General features: G+C 30.7%; 3 protein-coding genes across 6 annotated transcripts; 2 read left to right on the forward strand and 1 right to left on the reverse strand.

Moving 5' to 3' along the window:
- Positions 1-754: 754 nt before the first annotated feature.
- On the reverse strand, positions 755-5,027 carry LOC137814566 (iron-sulfur assembly protein IscA-like 1, mitochondrial). 2 transcript variants are annotated; one of them, XR_011081655.2, is made up of 4 exons: positions 4,647-5,027; positions 3,434-3,551; positions 1,211-1,465; positions 755-938 (listed from the first exon to the last, which is right to left on the reverse strand). XR_011081655.2 is itself a non-coding variant. In XM_068617373.2 (3 exons), the coding sequence occupies exons 1-3, from the start codon at positions 4,834-4,836 to the stop codon at positions 1,369-1,371; spliced, it is 405 nt and encodes a 134-aa protein (XP_068473474.1). In that variant the 5' UTR covers positions 4,837-5,027; the 3' UTR covers positions 998-1,368. The 2 variants fall into 2 exon arrangements, 1 of the variants encoding a protein (XP_068473474.1); XM_068617373.2 differs by lacking the exon at positions 755-938 and having other exon boundaries at positions 998-1,465.
- Positions 5,028-6,009: 982 nt separating this feature from the next.
- LOC137814567 (cell division protein FtsZ homolog 2-1, chloroplastic) lies at positions 6,010-11,411 on the forward strand. 2 transcript variants are annotated; one of them, XM_068617374.1, is made up of 8 exons: positions 6,010-6,280; positions 6,504-7,241; positions 8,252-8,551; positions 8,907-8,997; positions 9,180-9,304; positions 9,902-9,994; positions 10,848-10,913; positions 11,018-11,411. In XM_068617374.1, exons 2-8 carry the CDS (start codon positions 6,609-6,611, stop codon positions 11,144-11,146), a joined length of 1,437 nt encoding a protein of 478 aa, XP_068473475.1. In that variant the 5' UTR covers positions 6,010-6,280; positions 6,504-6,608; the 3' UTR covers positions 11,147-11,411. The 2 variants fall into 2 exon arrangements, with proteins under 2 accessions (XP_068473475.1, XP_068473476.1); XM_068617375.1 differs by having other exon boundaries at positions 6,140-6,396.
- A 1,315-nt stretch (positions 11,412-12,726) lies between these two features.
- GNA1 (glucose-6-phosphate acetyltransferase 1) lies at positions 12,727-15,596 on the forward strand. 2 transcript variants are annotated; one of them, XR_011081656.2, is made up of 3 exons: positions 12,727-12,866; positions 12,969-13,507; positions 15,345-15,596. XR_011081656.2 is itself a non-coding variant. In XM_068617376.2 (2 exons), the coding sequence occupies exon 2, from the start codon at positions 12,975-12,977 to the stop codon at positions 13,440-13,442; it is 468 nt and encodes a 155-aa protein (XP_068473477.1). In that variant the 5' UTR covers positions 12,727-12,866; positions 12,969-12,974; the 3' UTR covers positions 13,443-13,782. The 2 variants fall into 2 exon arrangements, 1 of the variants encoding a protein (XP_068473477.1); XM_068617376.2 differs by lacking the exon at positions 15,345-15,596 and having other exon boundaries at positions 12,969-13,782.
- The last annotated feature ends 6,479 nt before the right edge of the window (positions 15,597-22,075 follow it).

Raw genomic sequence — 22,075 nt, forward strand, 5'->3', positions numbered from 1 at the left:
TGTTTATTATGAAGTTGAATTGAATAAAGTACATTTACTTAAAACAATAATTATTGAGTAAGTTAAATGGAATTGTATGATTTGGTGAGTTGAGAGAAAAAGTATAAGAAAATAGATAAAAACGAAACTTTATTTATCACTTAATTTAAGAATAAATGGAAAGGAAATTTATATATATATATATATATATATATATAATCGTTCATGTATAAAGAAAAGGAAATGAAAAAAAAACGGAAATCCCACTCACTTTCTTTTCTTGACTTCCTCATTTCACTTCCATTATTCTCTTCACTCCCCTCTCACTATTAACTAATTTTGCAAAATAATGATGAATTTGTATCCAAAAATTCTGTTTATCGTAAATCATTGCTATATTATAAATTTAAATCTACTATTTTGAGATCTACATACGAGTTTTGTAATTTTAGTATTTCATTTATACTTTTATTTATTTAAATATTATTACTTAAAATTAGTAATCTCAATTTGAATTTTAAAAATTGAATATGGACACTACGAAGCAGAAAAAAATACGACAAATACGGATTACATCATAACTAATATCTTAGTATCTAAATAGATCTCCAAAATTGATACCATTGATCTAATTATTGGTGAATCTTTAAATGCTTATTTTTTTTCCTCTAGTCATTTCTTTAAATTATTTTACTCTAACCACCATTTTCATTTGTCTACCCAAAAATATAGTAAAAAAAAATTGTCAACACCAAGTAAAAACATCACAAGAATCTTACAAACATGTATGATTAAGATTTTTCATTTCACGAAGCATCTCGTGCCATTATACTAATAGACAGGTATTCATTTCTTTAAATGTGAAATACATATATAAAAAATAATGTGCAATACAATAATTTAATGCAGCTTATTTCCATAGATCCGAGCTTTTGTAGCTTAAGGCTGTGCCATTCAACCTGAAATGATAATTCGTAATAATTTAAGTGAAAGCGTGATATCTAAATTGACCAAAGAATTTTAAGAAAAGTTTCTTCAGTTCTGAATGTTGAATGGTTTTTAAACTTAACTGAAATTATTTCCAAGATATTGTTAACCTACAACTACAATTTTCATGATTTAAAGAATTTTACATTATGAATAAGAATAATCAGAACAAATGATTGAAATAGGGCTTATGAGCATCAGCTCCAGAGAATTCGTATACTGAGACCACGTCAGTACTCAGTACCTTTTTTCTGAACACCAAAAGCTCTGGTTTTCCTTGTTCAAAGGAGGCAGAATTGTAGAAATCCATTAGTTGTACTTGTATGTCTATCTATTAAGTCGTGAAAGGACTACTTCATAACGTGAGGATCCACAGCAAGTCGAATACCAATTTTAACCATTTCATGACTTGGAAGATCCACTACTGCCTGTTGTCATGAAAGATTCACCACAACCACACTGACCTTTAGAATTTGGATTGACGAAAATAAATTCCGATCTGACGGGAGGAGCAAAAAAGAGTAGGTTAAAATAAAAGCACAAAAAACAAAGCAGCAGCTCACATTAGGAAAAAAAGAAACGAAGAAAACAGATGAACCAAGCAACAAAAACGAGCACAGCACAATAACTGTACAATAATTTTCACGCCCTTTCATCAATAGCGTCCTTTAGTGATGCAAACATTTTTCTACATATATTTGAGATAGGAAAAACACTAATCATTACCAGATGTAAGCATAACACGTTACACAGGAAATAATTGACTGCTCCAAAAGCCCAAATTAATGCAGTGAGAGTAACAGAGGTGGTATATAGTTTCTGTCATATATATATATATATATATATATATATATATATTCATTATTTATAATAAATCATGATAATGACATGATGTCTGGATTTAATTCTTACTGCAAATATGTTATGTGTGCAGTTAGAACATATTTGCATGTGATTTAAACTCTCTAATGGGCTGGTTTCGTATAAGGAGAAATTTTTGTGATGGGACGATTTCATACAATGCAATGGATGTGTTTTTTGAATATATTTGTTTTTGAGTAACAATTTCTGCACGACTAATTATGTGTCTCTCTATTCAATAACTCTGCAAATTACTGATTTAGCTTATCTCATCTATGAAACAAACAGACTTCTGCATGTCTGTCATAAGTCCTGTACTTTCCACATTGCAAGTGTTAGTTATGCTCTTAACTGTTTGCTTGTACAAAGAATTCAGTGAATTAGCTAATAATCCTTTAAGGTGCACGTTTGTTGAAGTAATCTCAATTAATTAACAGGGATAAAATTCTCATTCTTATTTGCTTTATTTAATCACAGGCCAAACATGTTGTATAAAGAAAGGAGCAAAAATAAATTAGAAGGCATTAATTCCGTCCCACACACACACCACCAGACTACTAGTTTTAATACTCAAAATTTGATAAGCATTAAATTCTGTTACAGTGGTATCGCACACGCACTATTTGTTGTAATACTGTATTTCTTTTTTAACTTTTCAAGGTGGTAGAGCCGGAATGTAACTTTTGTGGACAACTCTACAGATTTGGTTGTAGGATTAAACTGAAATAGATGCCACCATGACAGTATGACTAGATTTGTCCACAATAGAATAATTATGTGGTTCTCCTAGAGAATAACAGAATGCAGTTACTTAAGCATTCGTACACACCTCATTACTAAGATGAATATCTTTTATAAACTAAATTCCCCTAAAAATGATTCTATATATGTTTTGGAAGCAATCAAGTATGATTATTTGAAGATTGAATTACATCATCTGTGTCGAGTTTCACTACTAAGAACTAAGATTTCAAATCTACCTACTTGGACACAGTTTGTAGTTAATGCTCTACTGTATTAGGTAAATGGTAGAGATCAATCATTAAGATCAATTAGAACACAAATACATCTAGAAGTATTCAATTAGAAGTAACCAAATAACAAGCTCAAACATCCGATCTACTTTCGTTCATGCGCTATTATGCCATAATGAGTCCAATTTTAACCGCCAGAACCAGAATAGACAGAAATCCTTAATATCAACTTTGAATTAAACTTATCACTATAATATTTTCGGTTTCCAGAAAATTGGCACAACAGATTCAATTCACAAGAGTAACAAATGTATGAATTATTAAAAATATGAATATTTCCCAATTTCAAACAATTCCCATGGAAAGTGATAATCGGTAGAGGATGAATTTCTACATCCAAAAAGCAACCAACAAAAAAGGACTAAGCAATTAACAACTGATTTTGATGTAGATGGAGCAGTTTAAAACGATAAACTTAACATATATGTGTCCCAAGTCCAGCCAAAATATGATCAGCTCTTATAGAAATTTATCATCTCATTATTAAAGCACAATACAATAGACAAAAAATTGCAAAACAAAAGAAAAATACAAGTTTATCATGAAGAAAAAGTGTTAGGGAAAATATTTACCTCAGTTTGTCATCTACAAAATCCATTTTAGTTCCAATGACATGCATAAGGGCCTTTGGATCAATCAATATCTTAACACCCTTATCCTCAACCAACTCATCAAACCTTCCTTTTTCATCTGCAAAAAACAACTGGAATCTTAGATCAAAAAGTCATAACTCATAATGCAATAACGCATCCATCTCCAGCTCACTACAAGTGGAAGGCATAATCAGTAAACAAAAAGAGAAAATTCCCAATAGCATTAAACTTTTATCCATGTTACTCATATTTAGGACATGAGACTTTTATTTGAGAATATATTAGCACCAAAGGTCAATTTTGCTTATTTGTCTTGGTATTTGACATACCTCAATGCATGTGTTTGACTAATGGTGTATTAGGAGTTAATTAATCACGGGGGGGAATATCTTATAAACTTGAGTTATGCATGACAATGGAATGCAAGTTTCAAAGACACGGGTTAACAAAGTTTTTGGAGGTGAAATACGAGAAGTAAAAAATGTTTTAATTTTAAATAGAGCTCCATGGTGCTGAATGATGCATGCGGCAGACTTCACCCTGTGGATTAAAGTCCTTCTTGTTGACTGTTGCCATCACTTACATTCATCATCTTATTACTTCTGTCGTTAGGTCACTTCCTTAAGGTATGGCTTATTTCATTATCTCAGATGTGACTTCCAATTTTACTTCCTCATTTTAATCATCCATAATTCTTATTTATGCAGACAATGAATTAAGCATTTCCACTATAGTGTGCGTAAAACCCGTATGTATATGAAACCAAACACACAAAACATCCAAAGAATGAAAACAGACAATAAAAGCACACTAAATCAACTAACTGTTCATCAAGTTCCAGATTATGATAAGATGCGATCTCAAAGACGATAATCACAGGAGCATGTCAACAAAATCGAGAAAAATCGGTCACACAAGCACCGATGCAAAATTACTCGAAAAGTAAAGCACTACGCTCGTCGAAGACTCCTTTCAAAAATTAAAAAAACTGAATGGAATAAATCCTATGCATAAGAAAGGTAATTTAACGAGCCTAAGCTAAATTATTTAGGATCAGCCTTTCTCCTGTGATTAAACCACAGGGGTTCCACGACGAAAAAATCATAATCAACTTGAATTTAGCTAAGTAATTAGAGAAAAAAATGTACCACAAATCTATAAGATATACGATATTACGGAAAGAGTGAGAGACCTGCGTAATTGAGGGTGTAGGATAAGCCGTTGCAGCCACGAGCCTTGACTCCGAGCTTCAAGAAGGACCTCTGACGCTGCTGTAGCAGCTGCCGTATTCGCGAGGCTGCGGCATCCGTCAACGACACGGCTTGGCGGCGTGCCGCCGCCCCTATCTTCTCCGCTACCACGCCCATCGCCTTCGAAGCCATCGAAGATGAACTATTTCCGTTCCGTTGTTTTAGGATGGTTCCTCTCTTTTTCAGGTTTGGCGCGTGGCCACCACGTTTGTGGATATGCTACGCTATTCGTAGAACGTTCCCGATGAAACCTATGCTCTGTGCTTGTGTGGCCTAATTATATCTGTCTGTCACCCCTTCGGTAATGTTATCAAAGCTCAAACAAGTTCTTACAATGTTACAAACTATATCTAAATTCATTAATAAATCAAAATAATTTTATATCTAGCTATGTATGAAGCAAATATTACTTATGTAATCACGAGGGTTTTTTTAACATTATGACACAATTTGTTTGAAATCGCTTTTAAAAAAATTATGAATTAGGATAAGCTGTCTCAACCTAATATAATTTTAAAATTGTAAAAATATCGTATTAAGATATTATAATTTTAACTACGTCAAATTAAAGTTATATAAAAAAATATAATTTTTTTACTGAATAACAAAATCGTGTCAAATTAACATGTTTTTAATTTATTTTTTTTTAAATTAAAATCATGTTAATTTCAATCTAAACATATTATATTAAAATTGTGTTTCCTACACAATTTGTGTGTTTCAACTAAAATTGTATTAACTTATTATCATTTATCTAATTCTTATTTGTTAAAGTGATCCTCTTTTAATAAAAATAAAAATAAATTATAAACATTATAATAGAAACACCAATAAATAAATAAGTATTTTTACACGAATATTTACTCAAATAAGTATTTTCACATGAACCATTTACTCATATGCAAACATGGCATTAATAAATTTACTTTTTTATAAGACATCAAAATAATTTTCTCTTATAATTTAATAAGTTATGTAATAATGTTATAAGCTAATCTAAATATATTTAATAAACTTATTAATTTTTATAATAATTATTCAAAAAGATTAAACTTAGTTCTATAATAAATGTTTTTAAATTATTTCAATAATAACTTTTATTGGTTGATGATGTAAAATAATTTATATACGTCGTGATTCATTTTCATTTAGCAAATATTTTCACAAGTATTTAAAATGTAAAATTCAAAAGTAAAAAAGAACTAAAATGTAATCCGTTTATAACAGTTAGATTAATGACATAATTTGTTTCATATTATTGTTTGTAAATAATATGAAAGATGAAATAATGAAAGTGATTAATTTGTTTGAAGTAAAAAGGGCAGAGAAGAGATAGGGAGAGGTTGTTGAAAAGAAAAGCCGTCGTGGAGTAGGGGTTTTCAATTCCAAAGCTGTTCTGTCTGTATTTGTTGGCGTTGGCACGCTCATCGCACCCAAACAAAACGCACTCATTTCTCACTTATCAACAAAAACAAAATGCAGAGACTCTCTTTCTAAGAAAATAATTCCACTGCTCCTTTCCATTTCACCACTCAAATGCTACACTCACTCTCTCACACCCCTTCACTTTTCTCAGGTTTTTCTCTGTTCCTCTAATTTCGCATTTCCATTCTCCATTTTTATGCTTTTAAGTGCGCCGATTCTCCCTTTTTGCGCATTTCATTCTCTTCTATTATCACCGTTAACCGCACTGTATGAACTACACTCTGCCATCGTTTACTTCCTTCATTTTTTCCTCGCATGACCTAATATTCGATGATTCGTTATTAATTTATTTATTTATTTAATTTCACAAACAGGTTTCAGAAGGAATTTCGAGCGAATTGCAACATTCCCGTATTGAATTTACTGCTGCTAATTTTGTCGTGAGTTTATCCGAAGTTGCGACTTTCTATACTGTGAAAATGGGTACCTGTTATGCACCTTCTAATGCTAGGAATTCGGCGGGGGTGCTGGCTGTTGTTGGAGGAAGAACAATTTCTGAGAATCACGGTGGCAGATCGTGCTCTTTGAAAATTCAAGAGAGCAAGTATGTGTTTGGCAGCAGTAGAAAGTGTGGTTCGATTCAAGTGAAGTGCTCCACGAATTCCCACAGCATTAGTCGCAAGGATCCTTTTCTGGATCTGCACCCTGAGGTTTCAATGCTTAGAGGAGAAGGAGGGAGTGCATTGAACAACCCTAGACCTAGAAAGGATGTATCAAGTGGAAAGGTAGCTGAAAGTTTCGAAGCCACCATGAATCCAAGTAACTACAATGAAGCTAAGATCAAAGTCATTGGTGTGGGTGGAGGTGGGTCAAATGCAGTCAACCGTATGATAGAGAGCTCCATGAATGGTGTGGAGTTCTGGATTGTTAATACTGATGTTCAAGCCATGAGAATGTCACCAGTCATTCCTCAGAACCGGTTGCAAATTGGTGAGGAGCTTACACGAGGTCTTGGCGCCGGTGGTAACCCTGAGATTGGTATGAATGCTGCCAAGGAAAGCGAGGAATCAATACAGGAGGCAGTTTATGGATCTGACATGGTTTTTGTTACTGTATGTTCTGTTAACCACTTTTCCTTAGAGATATAGCTTATGCTAACTGCCTTACAGGTTTGCATTGTGAATTTTATTTGTAGTGCCTTCCCCACCACTACCTGACAAGGTTTATCATATATGCTCTATTGCAATACCAGAATATATGTTTGTAAAATCATAATTTGAACTAGGTTGTGGCGGTGTATGTTTTCGTAGAAAAAGAAAGGAGACATGGTAATAGATTATGTTGTGCAAGGATGAATGGGCCACAAGGCTATCAGGGGGCTACATCTGAGGGGTTACACTAGTGTGGAGGCTTAAATTTTTATTCTGCATGCTCCCTTTAACATATTCGAGTGCATGATCTAAGTTATTTGACCTTTGTAACTTGACACTTATTGTTTTATGAACCACTCCTTTGGATTTTTACATTTCTCCAAGATCTTTAAATTTGGGAGTATCTTAGCTGTATCTAATGGCTCTTTATCACATTCATTTTCTATGTATGCTCTTAAATGGTGTTGGACTGTTAATTCTTTTGTGGAGGGGGAACTTTAATAGGGATGAAACAGAGGTTGTACAATCAATTTCCAAAACAAAGTCTTGAATAATATCATCATAAGGTAAGTTGTGACTCAAAACTCCCTCACTAAAATAAAAAGAACACTAGCTCATTTTGATGAATGAGAACTAACATGTCAAAATTGATAAAACTCCTTACAAAGAATTTCAACATCTGTGGTCGTAATATTATAAAATTGAAATGTCTATGATGGCAAATAACTTGTATGCAATGTTTCTTTGTCAATTTTAGGAGGAAAATTATTGGAACATGTATGAAATTCAGGTCTTTATTGTTTTCAATTTTGATTATTAATTATAATTGTTAATTAATGCCTGTTAGAAACAAGGAACCAGCAGTTCATGGTCTTTGAAATCCTCAACTTTATAATTTTTCAAATTTTTCCAGTTCTACAAAACTGTTCATTGTTGCCAAAAACTTGAAAAACTAGAATTCATTTATGCAGGCCGGAATGGGTGGAGGAACTGGCACTGGTGGAGCACCAGTTATTGCTGGTATCACAAAATCAATGGGTATACTGACTGTCGGTATTGTCACAACTCCTTTTTCTTTTGAAGGACGAAGACGGGCAGTTCAAGCACAAGAAGGAATTGCAGCATTAAGAGATAATGTTGATACACTCATAGTTATTCCAAATGACAAGCTACTGACTGCAGTTTCTCAATCTACCCCTGTAACTGAAGCATTCAATCTGGCTGATGATATTCTTCGACATGGTGTTCGTGGCATATCTGATATTATTACGGTATGGAATCATTAAGATCTTTGAACACAAACAAATACATTCATCTCGTTATTTTTTCTCCTATCAAATCTTGATTGTAAATGGAGTGAAAAAGGAAGAAACAATGAAATGGAAGCCTTGAGGGATGTTTTGACAATTCAGCAGTCCCTACCTGATGTTAGCTCAAAATTATGTCTTACCATTAGTTTATTTGCTAGAACTCTTGCATTTCTGCTATCAATTTTGGATGCATGTAGACAAAATACTCTGGCCATCCCCCACTAATCAGATGACCTAGTTATATGTTTCCCATGTTTTAAAGTTGATGGTGTTAGTCTGTGAAATCACTAATGCTCATTTTGTTAATTGATTGTAGATACCAGGATTGGTAAATGTAGACTTTGCTGATGTTCGAGCTATAATGGCTAACGCAGGTTCTTCACTTATGGGGATAGGAACTGCAACTGGTATTAAAATTTTAACTCTTTACTGATCAGTTATTAAAATATAAATGTAGTATCCTCTTATTGCTGTACACTTTTTTTATGGGTAAAAAGGAGGACGGTCCAAATTGATGAGCACATATTGATCCATAGTTTTATTTATTATTGAAAAGTTGAAATTTATCTTACCTTTTTTTGTATTGAAGGGAAAACAAGGGCAAGAGATGCTGCATTAAATGCTATCCAGTCACCTTTACTAGATATTGGTATAGAAAGGGCTACTGGAATTGTCTGGAACATAACTGGTGGAAGTGATTTGACCTTGTTTGAGGTAGCTAGTTATCCCTCGTCCTTTACAGGGTTATCTTTACTAGATAATTGTTTCATCTGAATACATACATGATGCTTTTTTCTCCTCATTCTTTCTTTCGTTCTCCTTTTTTGTTTTTAGAGACAGACTTTCCCTTTTCCTTCGGAATCTGGGTCACACAGCATGTCCTGAACTTAGGATTTTCTGAATGATTGAACCTTATGACCATGTGTTGAATTCCATCGTGATACTTTCTTACATGATTGAAATGATTGTGAATTGTATAAGTTTTCTATGGACATGATATTAGGCAATGATTGAAAGTCTGGGACTTAAAATATTTGTAGAAGACATCCAATTCCATCTAGTAATCCAATTACTATAATTCTGTAGTCATACTTTACTGGCAAGCTAGCTTAGTTTTTTAAGCGACTAAGTAATTTTTTGAGGCATACTTTGGCATCCATTTCGTAAACAAAGAAATAAAATAAACAACTTTTCGGTTCTGAATTCTGAATAGCTACCTGTTTAACAATCTGCAATCTATTAATTTCGTCATACTCCATATATTTAATATGGTCTTTTGTATGCTATGGATTTAAATATTATCATTTACAGGTAAATGCTGCAGCTGAAGTTATATATGATCTTGTGGATCCCACTGCTAATTTAATATTTGGAGCAGTAATAGATCCATCGCTCAGTGGTCAAGTAAGTTAAGCTATGCAAACACTTGAATATTATTTATACCAACAGCTTTATGTCACTAATCATCTTCCTCTAGATATGAGTTGGGCAACATTACACCTGTGCAGTGCGTTCAATACATAGATAGTATTATCCTTTTCTTTCTAGGAAGCACACGCACTTCAAAATATTTGCCATGTGCATGTCACATTTCATAAACATTTTAGATACTCCTACCTACTATGTACAATTTATGATTATATATATATATATATATATATATATTACAAATGGCATTTCTTTTCACTTGAAACATGCTTAAATTGCATTGTTCTCTCAACTAATATGTTAGAATAAATGATTTTTTTTTAAATGTTTTATCATTCTCTCTCATGGGATTAAAAATGTTTTTTCTTATCCTAATTTTGTTTTCTTAATCACTTAGGATTATTATTAGAGTAAGTAAATAAATAAGGGGTACTCTAGGCTTTATGGCATATTGAAGTCATCCATACATTGTAATACATTTCAGTTAATATCAAACAGTATTTCATTCTTTCTTATCTATCTTCCTTCTACGCCTAAAATTACACTCTCCTCTCTTGAGAGATGATATGTGCTACTATGAATGACCTTCCTAGAGACATTTGTTCTTTCTTTTACATCTTTCAATGTCACCGAAAGTTAATTTTGAGCATTCTATTGTTTATTTAGGCCTTCAGAGGATAAAATAAAATTTAACCTCCCTCCAATCGGCTTTTGAACTTAAAACATTGATTTTCTCCATTAAGATTTGTGCGTTTATCTTAATTTTATGAGGCGTATGTTTTTTCATACTCATACTGTCCTATCTTTTTTCAAATTTGCCATGTAATAGGTAAGCATAACACTAATTGCTACTGGATTCAAGCGTCAAGAGGAAAGTGAAGGGAGGCCTACACAGGTATGACTCTTCCCTTCGTGTGCCAATTAGCCACCCCTAGTCCCGTCTCCCGTCCCCTCTCTGATGCAATACCTATATGATTGTTCTTTTTGTCCAAAATGCAGGGCAGTCAACTCATGCAAGGAGAAACCATTGGTATCAATCGGCGATCTTCCTCTTTCACTGATGGTGGTTTTGTTGAGATCCCTGAATTCTTAAAGAAGAAGGGGCGCTCACGTTATCCAAGAGCTTAATCACCTTTCTCTCAAGTTCTTTAATCCCTTGCATCTCTTTACCAGACAAATATTAGGGATACAAATCTCATCAGTATAGGCATTAGGTCCTGTTTTTCCCTCTTTTACATTCTTAGGCCCGTTTTGTGTATACAGTGTTCAGGAAAGCAAAGCACTTTCCAAACCGTTGTGTTGAGTTGAGGCTTGATGGCATGTTCTAATAAGTTCATTAGTTTGTATTTTTGTACAGGGAATATATCAGTACGGTCAGGGCTTGTTAGTGTTACCAGCAGATCAAGATTAAATTCGTGTACATGACAGTTCTTGGTTCCGAAGACAAAACCGAGAACGTTTCACATTCTCACAGACCAGGTGAAGCTGTCCTAGTCTATAATGGTCTGTTTTGAGAAATACAATACATTAAAATAAAATGGATGAAGAAAAAAATGTGAAAATAAAGGTGTTTGGTGGAAAAGAAATAGATAAAGGATAGATAAAGAGAAAATTTGATAAAAATAGTAGTGAAAAAGTATTAATGAGACTCACTCTTTTTTTTAATTTCTCTTTTTTTCACGCATTTTTGTTTTTATTAAAGGCGTAACTAATGGATAAAACGAGACAAGTGACTGGCCAACTAATAAAACAGTGTTACAAAATGTATTTAAAGTCTATCTAAAACATTTTATTTAGTTTTTTGTAAGAAAATATTTCTTTTTAATTGCTTGAAAGGTACGTTTGGTTTAGAGAAAAAAGAAGATACTGTGGAAATAAAGAAGAGTAGAGAAAAAAAATAGGTAAGACATGATGTTAAATATTCAGTTATCAAGTATAGTAATTATAAATAAATATTTTGAAAATCATGTAATTTGATTCGTTTAATAGAAGATAAAAATATAAAAAGTGGTAAGCGAGAAATAATAAAGTAATTTTTATCATTTTTAGTTTCTTCTCTTTTTTAAATCAAACCATCACTCTTAATTCTCCTCTCACACTTCCTTTATCCTTCCCTTCTTTGAAAAAGAAGTAAAGAGATTTCTCTCTATAAAAGATTGAAGTGAAAAAATTTCAAAATTAGGTAATGATATATTTATAACCTATTTTTGGTTTATTTTAACAAACTATTCGAAATAAATTATAAAAAATAACTTATATTTTGTATAACAACAGTTTAACCTCATTCCACCTTCATTTTCTTAAATATGTAAAACTACTGAGAGATCAATCCATAATTATTTAATTAAGTTTTTAACAGAAGAATACTAATAAAACATTTTTAATATATTTTTACTAAAGCACTCCACTATCAGTTTAAATTTATTCAAAAATATAAAATCGGTATAAAACCTCATTAAATGTGAGATCTAACTCATTAAAAATTGTGATTTTCGATTAAATTTTAACAAAGTTAAACAACCAAATAAATTTGTACAATTTTCATCATGATTAGGTAAAGAAATTTTTATCAACTAATCTTTATTGAGACTTGTTTTGGATATTTCCTGGCATCAAAAGAGTAGCTTTCTCATCAAAAGCACGTCAGAACACCAGTGAATGTATTTTGGATTGAAAAACGATGAAAATGTTCAATATTACCACTGTGAGAGAAAAAAGAACGGGAAAAAAAATCCAGATAGCTCAACCTGATTGGCTAAAAGCAAGAATCACACTCACAGCCATATGCAGATGAACGTCAATCCTCCAAAAATCAACCCTAGGAATCGTGCTTTCTTTAGAACAAAGCGTAAGAACGTGAAAAAAAATTGGGAATCTTTCTGATTGCAATTTGTTTTAATTTTAGTTTAGTTTTTGTATTACATTTGTTGATTCGATTTGGATCTCACAGGAGAAGATGGAAAACAGTGAGGAACAAAAGTACGGAGTTCGGAAATTAGAGATCTCAGACAAGGGCAAAGGCTTCATCGAGTTGCTGCAGCAACTCAGCGTTTGCGATTCCGTCTCTGACAAAGAATTCGAGGATCGATTTCGAGAGCTCAGTGCTGTCGGAGCTGACCACGTTATCGGCGTGATTGAAGACGAGGCTTCCGGAAAGATCATTGCCACGGGGAGCGTGTTTATCGAGAAGAAATTTTTGAGAAATTGTGGCAAAGTTGGGCACATTGAGGATGTTGTTGTGGATTCTAGCGCACGTGGGAAGCATTTAGGAAAGAGAATCATCAACTTCCTCACGGAGCATGCGCATTCCATGGGATGCTATAAGGTCATTCTTGATTGCAGCCTCGACAATAAGGCGTTCTACGAGAAATGTGGCTTCCACAACAAATCTCTTCAGATGGCTATGTATTTTGATCATCACTAATTTTCTACTCTCTTACCTTCTCTGATGTTGGAGTCCACAAGCTCTGGGAGGCTGATAATGTTGGGGTAATGAAGCTTCTGGACTCTATGCTTAATTCAATTACGATTTATGTTCCATGCTGTTTGTTTTCTGAAACAATAATTTTGGCCGCTCTAAGTGACGTGATGCTTTAGTTGGACTGGGTTTGGTATTATCGGTGTGAATCTACGAGGGGCTTTTTTTAAAAATAAATTTATATTCTTCATGTTCATGTTGGTTTTAAGATTTTGACATTGTATAACCTTTTAAAGGAGATTACGCTTCCAATATTTATAATGATTTGGTTGCTAACTTACTAAGATATTAGATAGTTACGCTTTCTTAGTAAATTTAAGGCTCCGGTTATAAATAGATCTCTGAAGATTTCGGATTTTGTACAGCTTCTATTGGATTATACGTTCGTTTTAACCTAATCAATTGTAGCCAATCTAAAACAGGGCTGATCTTTATGACTACCCTGGTAAGGGGTTAGTTTAAGACTTGGTTATTGTTGTATTGTGATGTATTTTCTTCTTGGACTATTGGTTATGTAGACTATGGTTTTCATCGACTCAGTATTTCTTCTTACTGCAAAATAGTGCATGATTGATTACATCATTATTAGTTTTAGAATTAGATTATGATGTGTGTTATATTCAGTTGGATTAAGCTTGATATTGCTGTAAAGGTTTTTGATTAAAATTAGGGCTCTTTAGGCAGATTCAGAACTGATATAACAGTATCAAAATTGGAACGGTATGGAAGCATTTGGAGGAATGGTTTTTATTTGACTGATTCATAAGTGTTTGTAGTTTGTACTAATCACTGCCAATTCTGATGTCACTCCCTCATAGCTAGTTTCTTTCACTTGCCGGGAAGCTTGCTTCTATGATTGACCGCTTTGTTATCAAAAGGGGATATGGTAATTAGTAATCTATTAGTCAAAATAGGTAGCATGACATTCGATAGATGTGCTACAATGAAATAGAACACACGAGTTCTATTTTATGTTTGGTTCATTTAAAAATATTTCAGAACAAACTTGAGGTTAGAAAATGTTACATTTTGGTTCTGCTGAAAAGTGGAACCAAGGAGAAAGGAACAGAATAGGATCTTCCATTTTGTTTTGTTCATGCACCAAATGTTACGTAAGTGTTCTTCTGGTAGTCATTATAATAATAATAATTATTATTACTATTATTTGTGGAAGCAATCAAACAGTGTACAAATCTTCTTGTTGATCAGGGGTTGAAGGCTCAATTAAAATGTATGCTGTGGTTGATATTCCATTAATGGGAATGAGTGTTGCCACTCCCATGTTTCCATTCTCACCTATTCAAATGATTACATCTAAAATACTCATCTCCTTCGTTAATGACATAGTTTAGAGAAATTATATTACATTTAATACGATAAAATGGTAATGGCGATAGACACTTGCTGTTTTCCCAAGCTTATCTTTTTTTATAGGTGGTGAGAAGGAGAATAAAATGACATAGGTAGTGGAAAATTTGGAGTTGCACTTACTGACTAGCTCACACTTTGGGTTAAATATTTGTTGCATGTGCCCACTTTTTATTTTATTTTATTAATTATAATATGAATACTCACTGTTTCTTACTTTTTAACGTTTTTTCTCCCATTTATGCAATTTTGAAGGTTAATCGTAGTTCATAGTTTCAACTTAAAAATAGATGGGATTCATAAGTATGGCCAATTTTGTACTGTCCATTCCATCTGTTTTAGTAGAAGGTATTTATAGTGTATAAACCAATATCCAACCATCAATTATAAGGATTATAGTTTACAATGCTGTTATGATAGATTACTATTTAATCTGTTTAGTGTTTAGTACTTAATACATAATTATATTATCTTGTGCAGAAACGATATGATCTCATTCCCCTGCTAGGGCGAAGGCAGTCAGAATAATGACCAGTTTGTGAACCATTTTCAAGTTTTATTATATTCATGAAATTTGAAGTGAACGTGAGGAGCTGGAAGCACTTCCATTTTTTGCAAGAAATACCTTATGTTTGTCTCTTTCAGGCTTAACTTTATGCATGGTTTCCTCTTCTGGCCTCTGAACCATTGTAATCTTTTTTAAACGATTTATCTGAAATCATTGGTATGCTAGTTGCAGACTTTCTACTTAGCCTAAACCCTAAACACCAAACCCTAAACCTTAAACCCTATTCTAAAGTTGAAACATAGAAAATCATTAATGCTCATTAAATTTCTTAACATTATATTAATTGAATGCTGCTGTTTACGGAGTTTATTGTCACCCATTGATGCAAGTAGTGTTAAAGAAAAAAAAAACTAATGAGAAGTGATAAGCTTATAATTATAAGACTGAAACTAGCGTCGATTAACTTAGGTCATTGCGAGGAGCAGACCGAGGAAGTCTGACTGGTACTTTCCTAATAATCGACCTAGCAAAATGAATTAAACTGCATATTTATGATCACGAATGTCTCATTTTTTTTAAAGAAAATGTTGAAACTTGTGTGCTCAAATTTGTAGATGTAAAATTTCTCACTTTTATCAGGCATATTAGTCAAAGCTGAGGACCAACTGGCACCAGCATCACTACTCGAGGTATAAGATCTACTGCTACTCATATTTTAACAGAGTTCATATTTTTCTTTGGTTTTGAATAATAGTCTTGTTTCTTCTCATATGTCAAGTTAATTGTTTTACTTAATTATACATTCATATCTGTCACATATCATTTGCTTTTTATGACCAATACTTAGTCAAAATGGTTTCATTAAACCTTAATCCATGTGAACTAAAGCTTGCAGAGCTAAAAACCCCTCTACAAGGGGGTCGGCCAAAATTTAATAGTTTAACTTTTTTTTTACTCTAAAGGAGGTTAAGATTGACCTATTTTTGAAATATTTTTTAATCCAAGTTAAGTGATTAATGATATAATTTAAATTGAATTAGAAGAGATGTTGGCTTAGGTGAAATTAAATATATTTTTAGATGACTTGTTTGAGATTGAGGTGAAGATGATTTACTCAATAATATCCTAGTCAAAATTATTTGATTGAGATTGAGGTGTAGATTATTCAGTCAATAATGTCCTACTCAAAACCAACTTAAATGTAACCTGATTAAGAATAAAGTAAAACTCAAATGTTAAGTTTTTTTTTTTTATAAAAAGTTTTCATGATATATCAATGTAAGTTAATTAAGAATAAAATAAAATTTATATTTCAAATTTTAAAGTTTAAAAAAAAGTTTTTTTTAACAATATATTTGGAAAATAAAATTGTGTTTCAAATTCTAAAGTTTAAAATTTTTAAATTAAAATATATCTCAATTAAAAAGTTAAAAGAAAAAAAAGCTATCATTTCACGTCTTATGTGTACTAGACTTCTCTAAAATTACAAGATGAAAAGCAAGGAGGCGCAGGAAGAAATTCACATTCTGCTAAAATTGAACTTTATTGATAACTTAATAAAAAAACTTACCGTTAAAGAAAATTGAAATCTTCAATTTTCAATCATTCAATAATAATAATGATTTTTTTTGTGATGACTTTATTCTTAAAAAAATCATTTTTTACTTAAAACTTAAAAAGTCTCCCTCTTTAATACTAATAATTTCAAACCTTTACCTTTCAAGGTCAATTCTTAAAATTTTATTGGAATTAACTTTTCCTTTTATTTAGTTGTTGATTTTAACTTATTTATTTAAATTCTTTATTTTTCTCATTCTTTCATATTTGATTACATCAAAATGGATTATTTTCTATTTTTAAGAATTTTAATTATATTTATTTCTAGTAGAAATAAAGTAAAAGGTTATATTTAAATTTCTCAGCATTCATTGCCACAATTAAAGAAATTGTAAGAGAAGATTTTCCTAAGATATTTCTTCAAAATTATGAGGAGTGTAAAGAAGAAGGGTTTAAGTGTGGTCTTAATAAGATATTGATCTCATTCTCTTTAGGGGTATGAGAACAGGAAGTTTGATGAAATATATAATTTGATATAGTTAAACTATTTGAAATGGATAGACAAGTATTTATTGATATTATTAATATGAAAATCATGAATATAGCAAATTGTATTTTGTATTAATGCCAAAGTGATTGAACTTTGTTTGAAGTAGTTAGCTATTCGTCCTTCTTTGGAGGATTATCTTTACTAGGTATTCTTTCATAGGATTAATTATTTTTTTTATCTTAATTTGTCTTCTTAATTACTTAGGATTTTGATTAAAGTAAATAAGACATCTCTAGAACATATTGAATAATACATTTCAATTAATACCAGTTACAATTTTTTAAATCACTCTTTTTCGTTCTATATCTAAGATTACACAATTCAGTCATAATTTTTTTTAAATCACACTCCAATTTTGAGAGATAAAATGTGTTACTACGAATTACTTTCCTAAAGTCATTTGTCTTTTCTTTTACAACTTTCAATGTCACCAAAAGTTAGTTTTTATAGCATTATGTAATTCTTCAGAGGATAAACTAAAATTGTAAACTCCCTCCTATATGATTTTAACTTAAAACATTGATTCTCTTTTACTATTTGTGCATTTATGTTAATTTTATGCTATACATATGTTTTCATGTGTCCTATCATTTTTCAAATAGAAAATTCCCTTTTCACACTCTTCCTTATTTACAACTCTTTTTAATAATAAAATATTGTATTTAACTAATACAAATAAAGTTTTGAAATAAAAGAAATTTGGTTGTGTAAATGAAAGTGGAAAAAAAAATGTTAGTGTTAAAAGTATATTACTCTTTTCAAATTTGCCAAGTAAATTGGTTCAAACAGCTTGGGCGTGATCACTAATTAATACAGTTTGAAGTAGATATTCACATATTAATTTCAGATTGAAAACTAATAATGAATTTTAAGTTGAAATATCTTTAAGCAGTTTCACATCAAATAAAAACATTTATACTAAATTCGTATGTATATATATATATATATATATATATATATATTAATTATTTTAAATAGAAATGATGTGACTTAAACAGCAAAATTATTGTAAAACAGAGGCATGTGATTGGGTGGATAAGGAAGGTCCACAATCTTAGATTTCACCATCTCAATTTCAATTCAAGCATTCATTCATGTTATGCCTCCTAAACTTGCTATTGAGTTTATGATATTTTAACCTTAGAGCTGCAAAAGAAACTTGAGACGATGAAGAGAAATAAAATTGATAAAATAGACACACTAATGACAAAAAAAAACTTTCAATTTTTTTAAAATGTTAGTCTAAGATCTTAAATTACTGTATAACATGAAAATTTTTATTTAAAAAATAAGTAACGATAAATAAAAAAGAGCTCGAGAATGTACTCTACACCCTAAACACTACTTCACGAAAGGCATATTGAAAACCACAATAAAAAAAGTCTCACTCTGCATAAATACGACAATATCAAATATAAATACGACGACACCGAATATGAATGAATAGGGGAAAAAAATCATTAATCCAGAAGGAACAAAAATTTTAGGTGGTCTTTTGTTGAAAGAAAATCACAACTTTATAAAAACCTCTTTTAGTTATTTTTTTTCAAATAAAAATCATTATAAGCATTAATCCAAAACCATAATTAAACTAATTGGAATTTTCACCATTATCCATTGCCAAATTTTCGGTTTTTAAATTGAATTGAATCCTAATTGTGAATAATAAACGAACATAATTGAAGTAAAAAAATAAAAAATAAACGAACATGATGAGACTTTTTCTGATCAGACAAGGAAATGTACAAGTGTACGATGGATTGGATGAAAAGATGTTTGGCTTATCCATAAGCACGCTACTGTTTTCTGATAAGGAATTTTAAGTACTACACTATTTAAATATTTAAAATTTAGATAGATTACTAATTTAGAAAATATTTGTTCAAATAATGTAACAACCCATACTATGCATATAATCATAAAGTGGTCTCAATATATTTACTTACATTTATGACTTATAATCAAAATACATATAGGATTTTATATAAATAGTAAAAACTACAAGATAATAATATAAAAAATTATTTCATCGTGTATGTACTTTTTTAATAAGTTTATAATTCCATCTACTCTTGTATCAAAAGTATATAATAATTAGATTATTGCGTAACAAAATAACATACATACAAGGTAAAACTAACGTCTATTTAAAATCACATCTCATAAATTAATATTTATCTCCACACATTAATATCAATATACTCATTTATAAGGATCTAGACATTTATTTTAGAGTAGAAGTGGTATATTTTAAAAGATATCTGAATATTTTATTATTAAAATGAAAAGAACATATAAATAAAGAAATTAGTTATTCAGGTTTCATTTCAAAATAATTAATATCTCTCTAGAAGTTCATTTTTCTTTTCCTCTCTCTTCTCTTTAAGATTCTAACATCCTCACTCAACAATCTAACGGTAGTAGTCCGCCATTAGACTCCTGACAACGAGATCTACAAGACTGCCCGATCAGAATCTCTTATAGAGTAAGTTTAATTTTTACTCTTTTCTTTGAGTCAAATTTTGAACTTGTAGGTTTGTCTTAATCTAAGTTTATGCATGACCCTCTTTTAGTTATAGGAGTAGTCTTTGTTAGATCAGAGTCCTAGTGTTATAGTTAGATTTTTTATTAAGACTTTGTAGTGCTTTTTGGTAGGTTTGAAGCTCTTCGTGAGCATCTGTCCAAGTAAAGGTGAGGGAAGCTAGTTTAAATTTTCAATAGAATCCTAGGCTGGAAGATCTGGATGTGGATGTGACGTGATCACCAGTTCAAAAAATTTGTTTACATGGTTTCTTGTTTTGAGTTGATTGGAAATTGATTGAAATTGAAATGTGAAATGGTAGATATAGTAGATGTTGTATAATGTATTTGAATAGTTTGTAGAATCGTGTTAAATGAAATGTTTGATGGGAATTGGCGGTTGATTTTAAATGATTTTGATTTAGAAATCATATATATGTATAGATTGATATAATAGCTCAATGACTCAATGCGAGTGTTTGTATAATTCTGAGTAGAAAGTGTCAATGTAATGTGTAGAGTTTATAAAATTATAAATTGAATGAAATGTTGATTTAGAATCTAACCGTATATCATGCTCTTCGGTGAGTAGTTGGAGGATGTAATAATTTTAATTTGAATGCTCTGTTTGTTTTAAAACTTTTGATGTATATATTAAAATCCTTATGAAGAGAAATATTTTTTTGAAATACAATTATGAGATAGTTGTATATATTCACATGTTAACATAGTATTTTTTACTTTTATTGTATTATATATAGGTAAAATTAGAGATGTTACATTTTCTCCACAAATTATTATTACATCCATTTTTTATTTCAATACAAAATTGAATTGTGATGTTTTTTAGAAAATATATTAAATAGTCTTACCGAATATTAATATTTGACTTGTACATATAAAATTATATTATCTCATTCACAGTAACTAAATGCACTGAAGATAGTTTATTATTTATACTTAACTTATTTATACTTAGCTTATTTGTAAGTTCAGTACAAGAACTTTATTCAGTTTTTCATTATAAAATATTTTAATCTACATTATTTAGATTATCTCTTAGACATTGATTTGTTCCAATACTCTACAAAACACAAACTAGGATAAAATACTATTTCAAGTGTTTGTTATTCTTTTTCAAATTCAATCTTCAAATATATCTTAATTCATACTTATCAATTATAATCACACCTTATCATCAAAATAAATATAAAACAAATTAATTAACCTTTATTATCTTAAAATAAGTATTTAAAACAACCAAACACAAATTTTTAAAATAGAAAGATGTCATTTGAACAACACTAATAACAAAATTTCAAAAAAATCTTAACTTGAGTAAGAAAGAATTAGTGTTGATTATCTCTAAATTGGAAGAATGTTGCTCAAAGTATACCTCTCTATTTCAAAAAAATTAATGCATGCATATATATTTTATCTTGTAATCTTTTATCAACCAATCTTTATTGTGAGTTGTTTTAGATTTTTTTTCCCACTTGCTTTCTCATTTAATGGTCACATTCTTTTCTATTTTATGTGTTTATTTATTTTCCTTTACATTATTTGTCATATTTTTCATTTTCTTTCTCTTGATTTTCTTTTTCCTCTTTCTCTTACACTTATCCACAAGTGTACGTCAATGGTATCTGTCCTACATATAACTACGGTGCTGAAAAGAAACAAACATGAGTTGCATCTCAAATTTCATAATTGATGCTTTTTCTGTGCATAAAAAAGAAAAGCATAATTAGAATAAAAATAAATATGGTATAGATAGCTTAAGGTACAACTAAACCTTTTATTTTTATTCGTTATTTGGCCGTTAGTGAATAAAATAGTTTTGGAGGGAAGAAAAAAAAGGAAGAAATTATAAAACATGGTTCATTATGATTTTTTTTAAAGAATTGGGTCACTGTTATTTTTGTGTTGGTTTAAAATCATGGTAAATGTTACTTATATAACAGTAAAATTTATTCACGTTTACGATAATTATATAATATTCATAACATCAGTATTCCTAATTATTGATGGACAATGTAATTTTTTTTATAATAATAACACATGAGCATTAAACTC

This window comes from Phaseolus vulgaris, chromosome 1, assembly GCF_051622355.1.
Source record: "Phaseolus vulgaris cultivar YP4 chromosome 1, ASM5162235v1, whole genome shotgun sequence".
Lineage (NCBI taxonomy): Eukaryota > Viridiplantae > Streptophyta > Magnoliopsida > Fabales > Fabaceae > Phaseolus > Phaseolus vulgaris.

Coding starts and splice junctions, on each gene's coding strand:
- LOC137814566 (XM_068617373.2), bottom strand. CDS start 4,836: ATGGCTTCGAAGGCGATGGGCGTGGTAGCGGAGAAGATAGGGGCGGCG. Junction 3,552..4,646: donor CTACACCCTCAATTACGCAG/GTCTCTCACTCT, acceptor TGTTTTTTGCAG/ATGAAAAAGGAAGGTTTGAT. Junction 1,466..3,433: donor TTTGTAGATGACAAACTGAG/GTAAATATTTTC, acceptor TCCTCCCGTCAG/ATCGGAATTTATTTTCGTCA.
- LOC137814567 (XM_068617374.1), top strand. CDS start 6,609: ATGGGTACCTGTTATGCACCTTCTAATGCTAGGAATTCGGCGGGGGTG. Junction 7,242..8,251: donor CTGACATGGTTTTTGTTACT/GTATGTTCTGTT, acceptor TCATTTATGCAG/GCCGGAATGGGTGGAGGAAC. Junction 8,552..8,906: donor GCATATCTGATATTATTACG/GTATGGAATCAT, acceptor AATTGATTGTAG/ATACCAGGATTGGTAAATGT.
- GNA1 (XM_068617376.2), top strand. CDS start 12,975: ATGGAAAACAGTGAGGAACAAAAGTACGGAGTTCGGAAATTAGAGATC.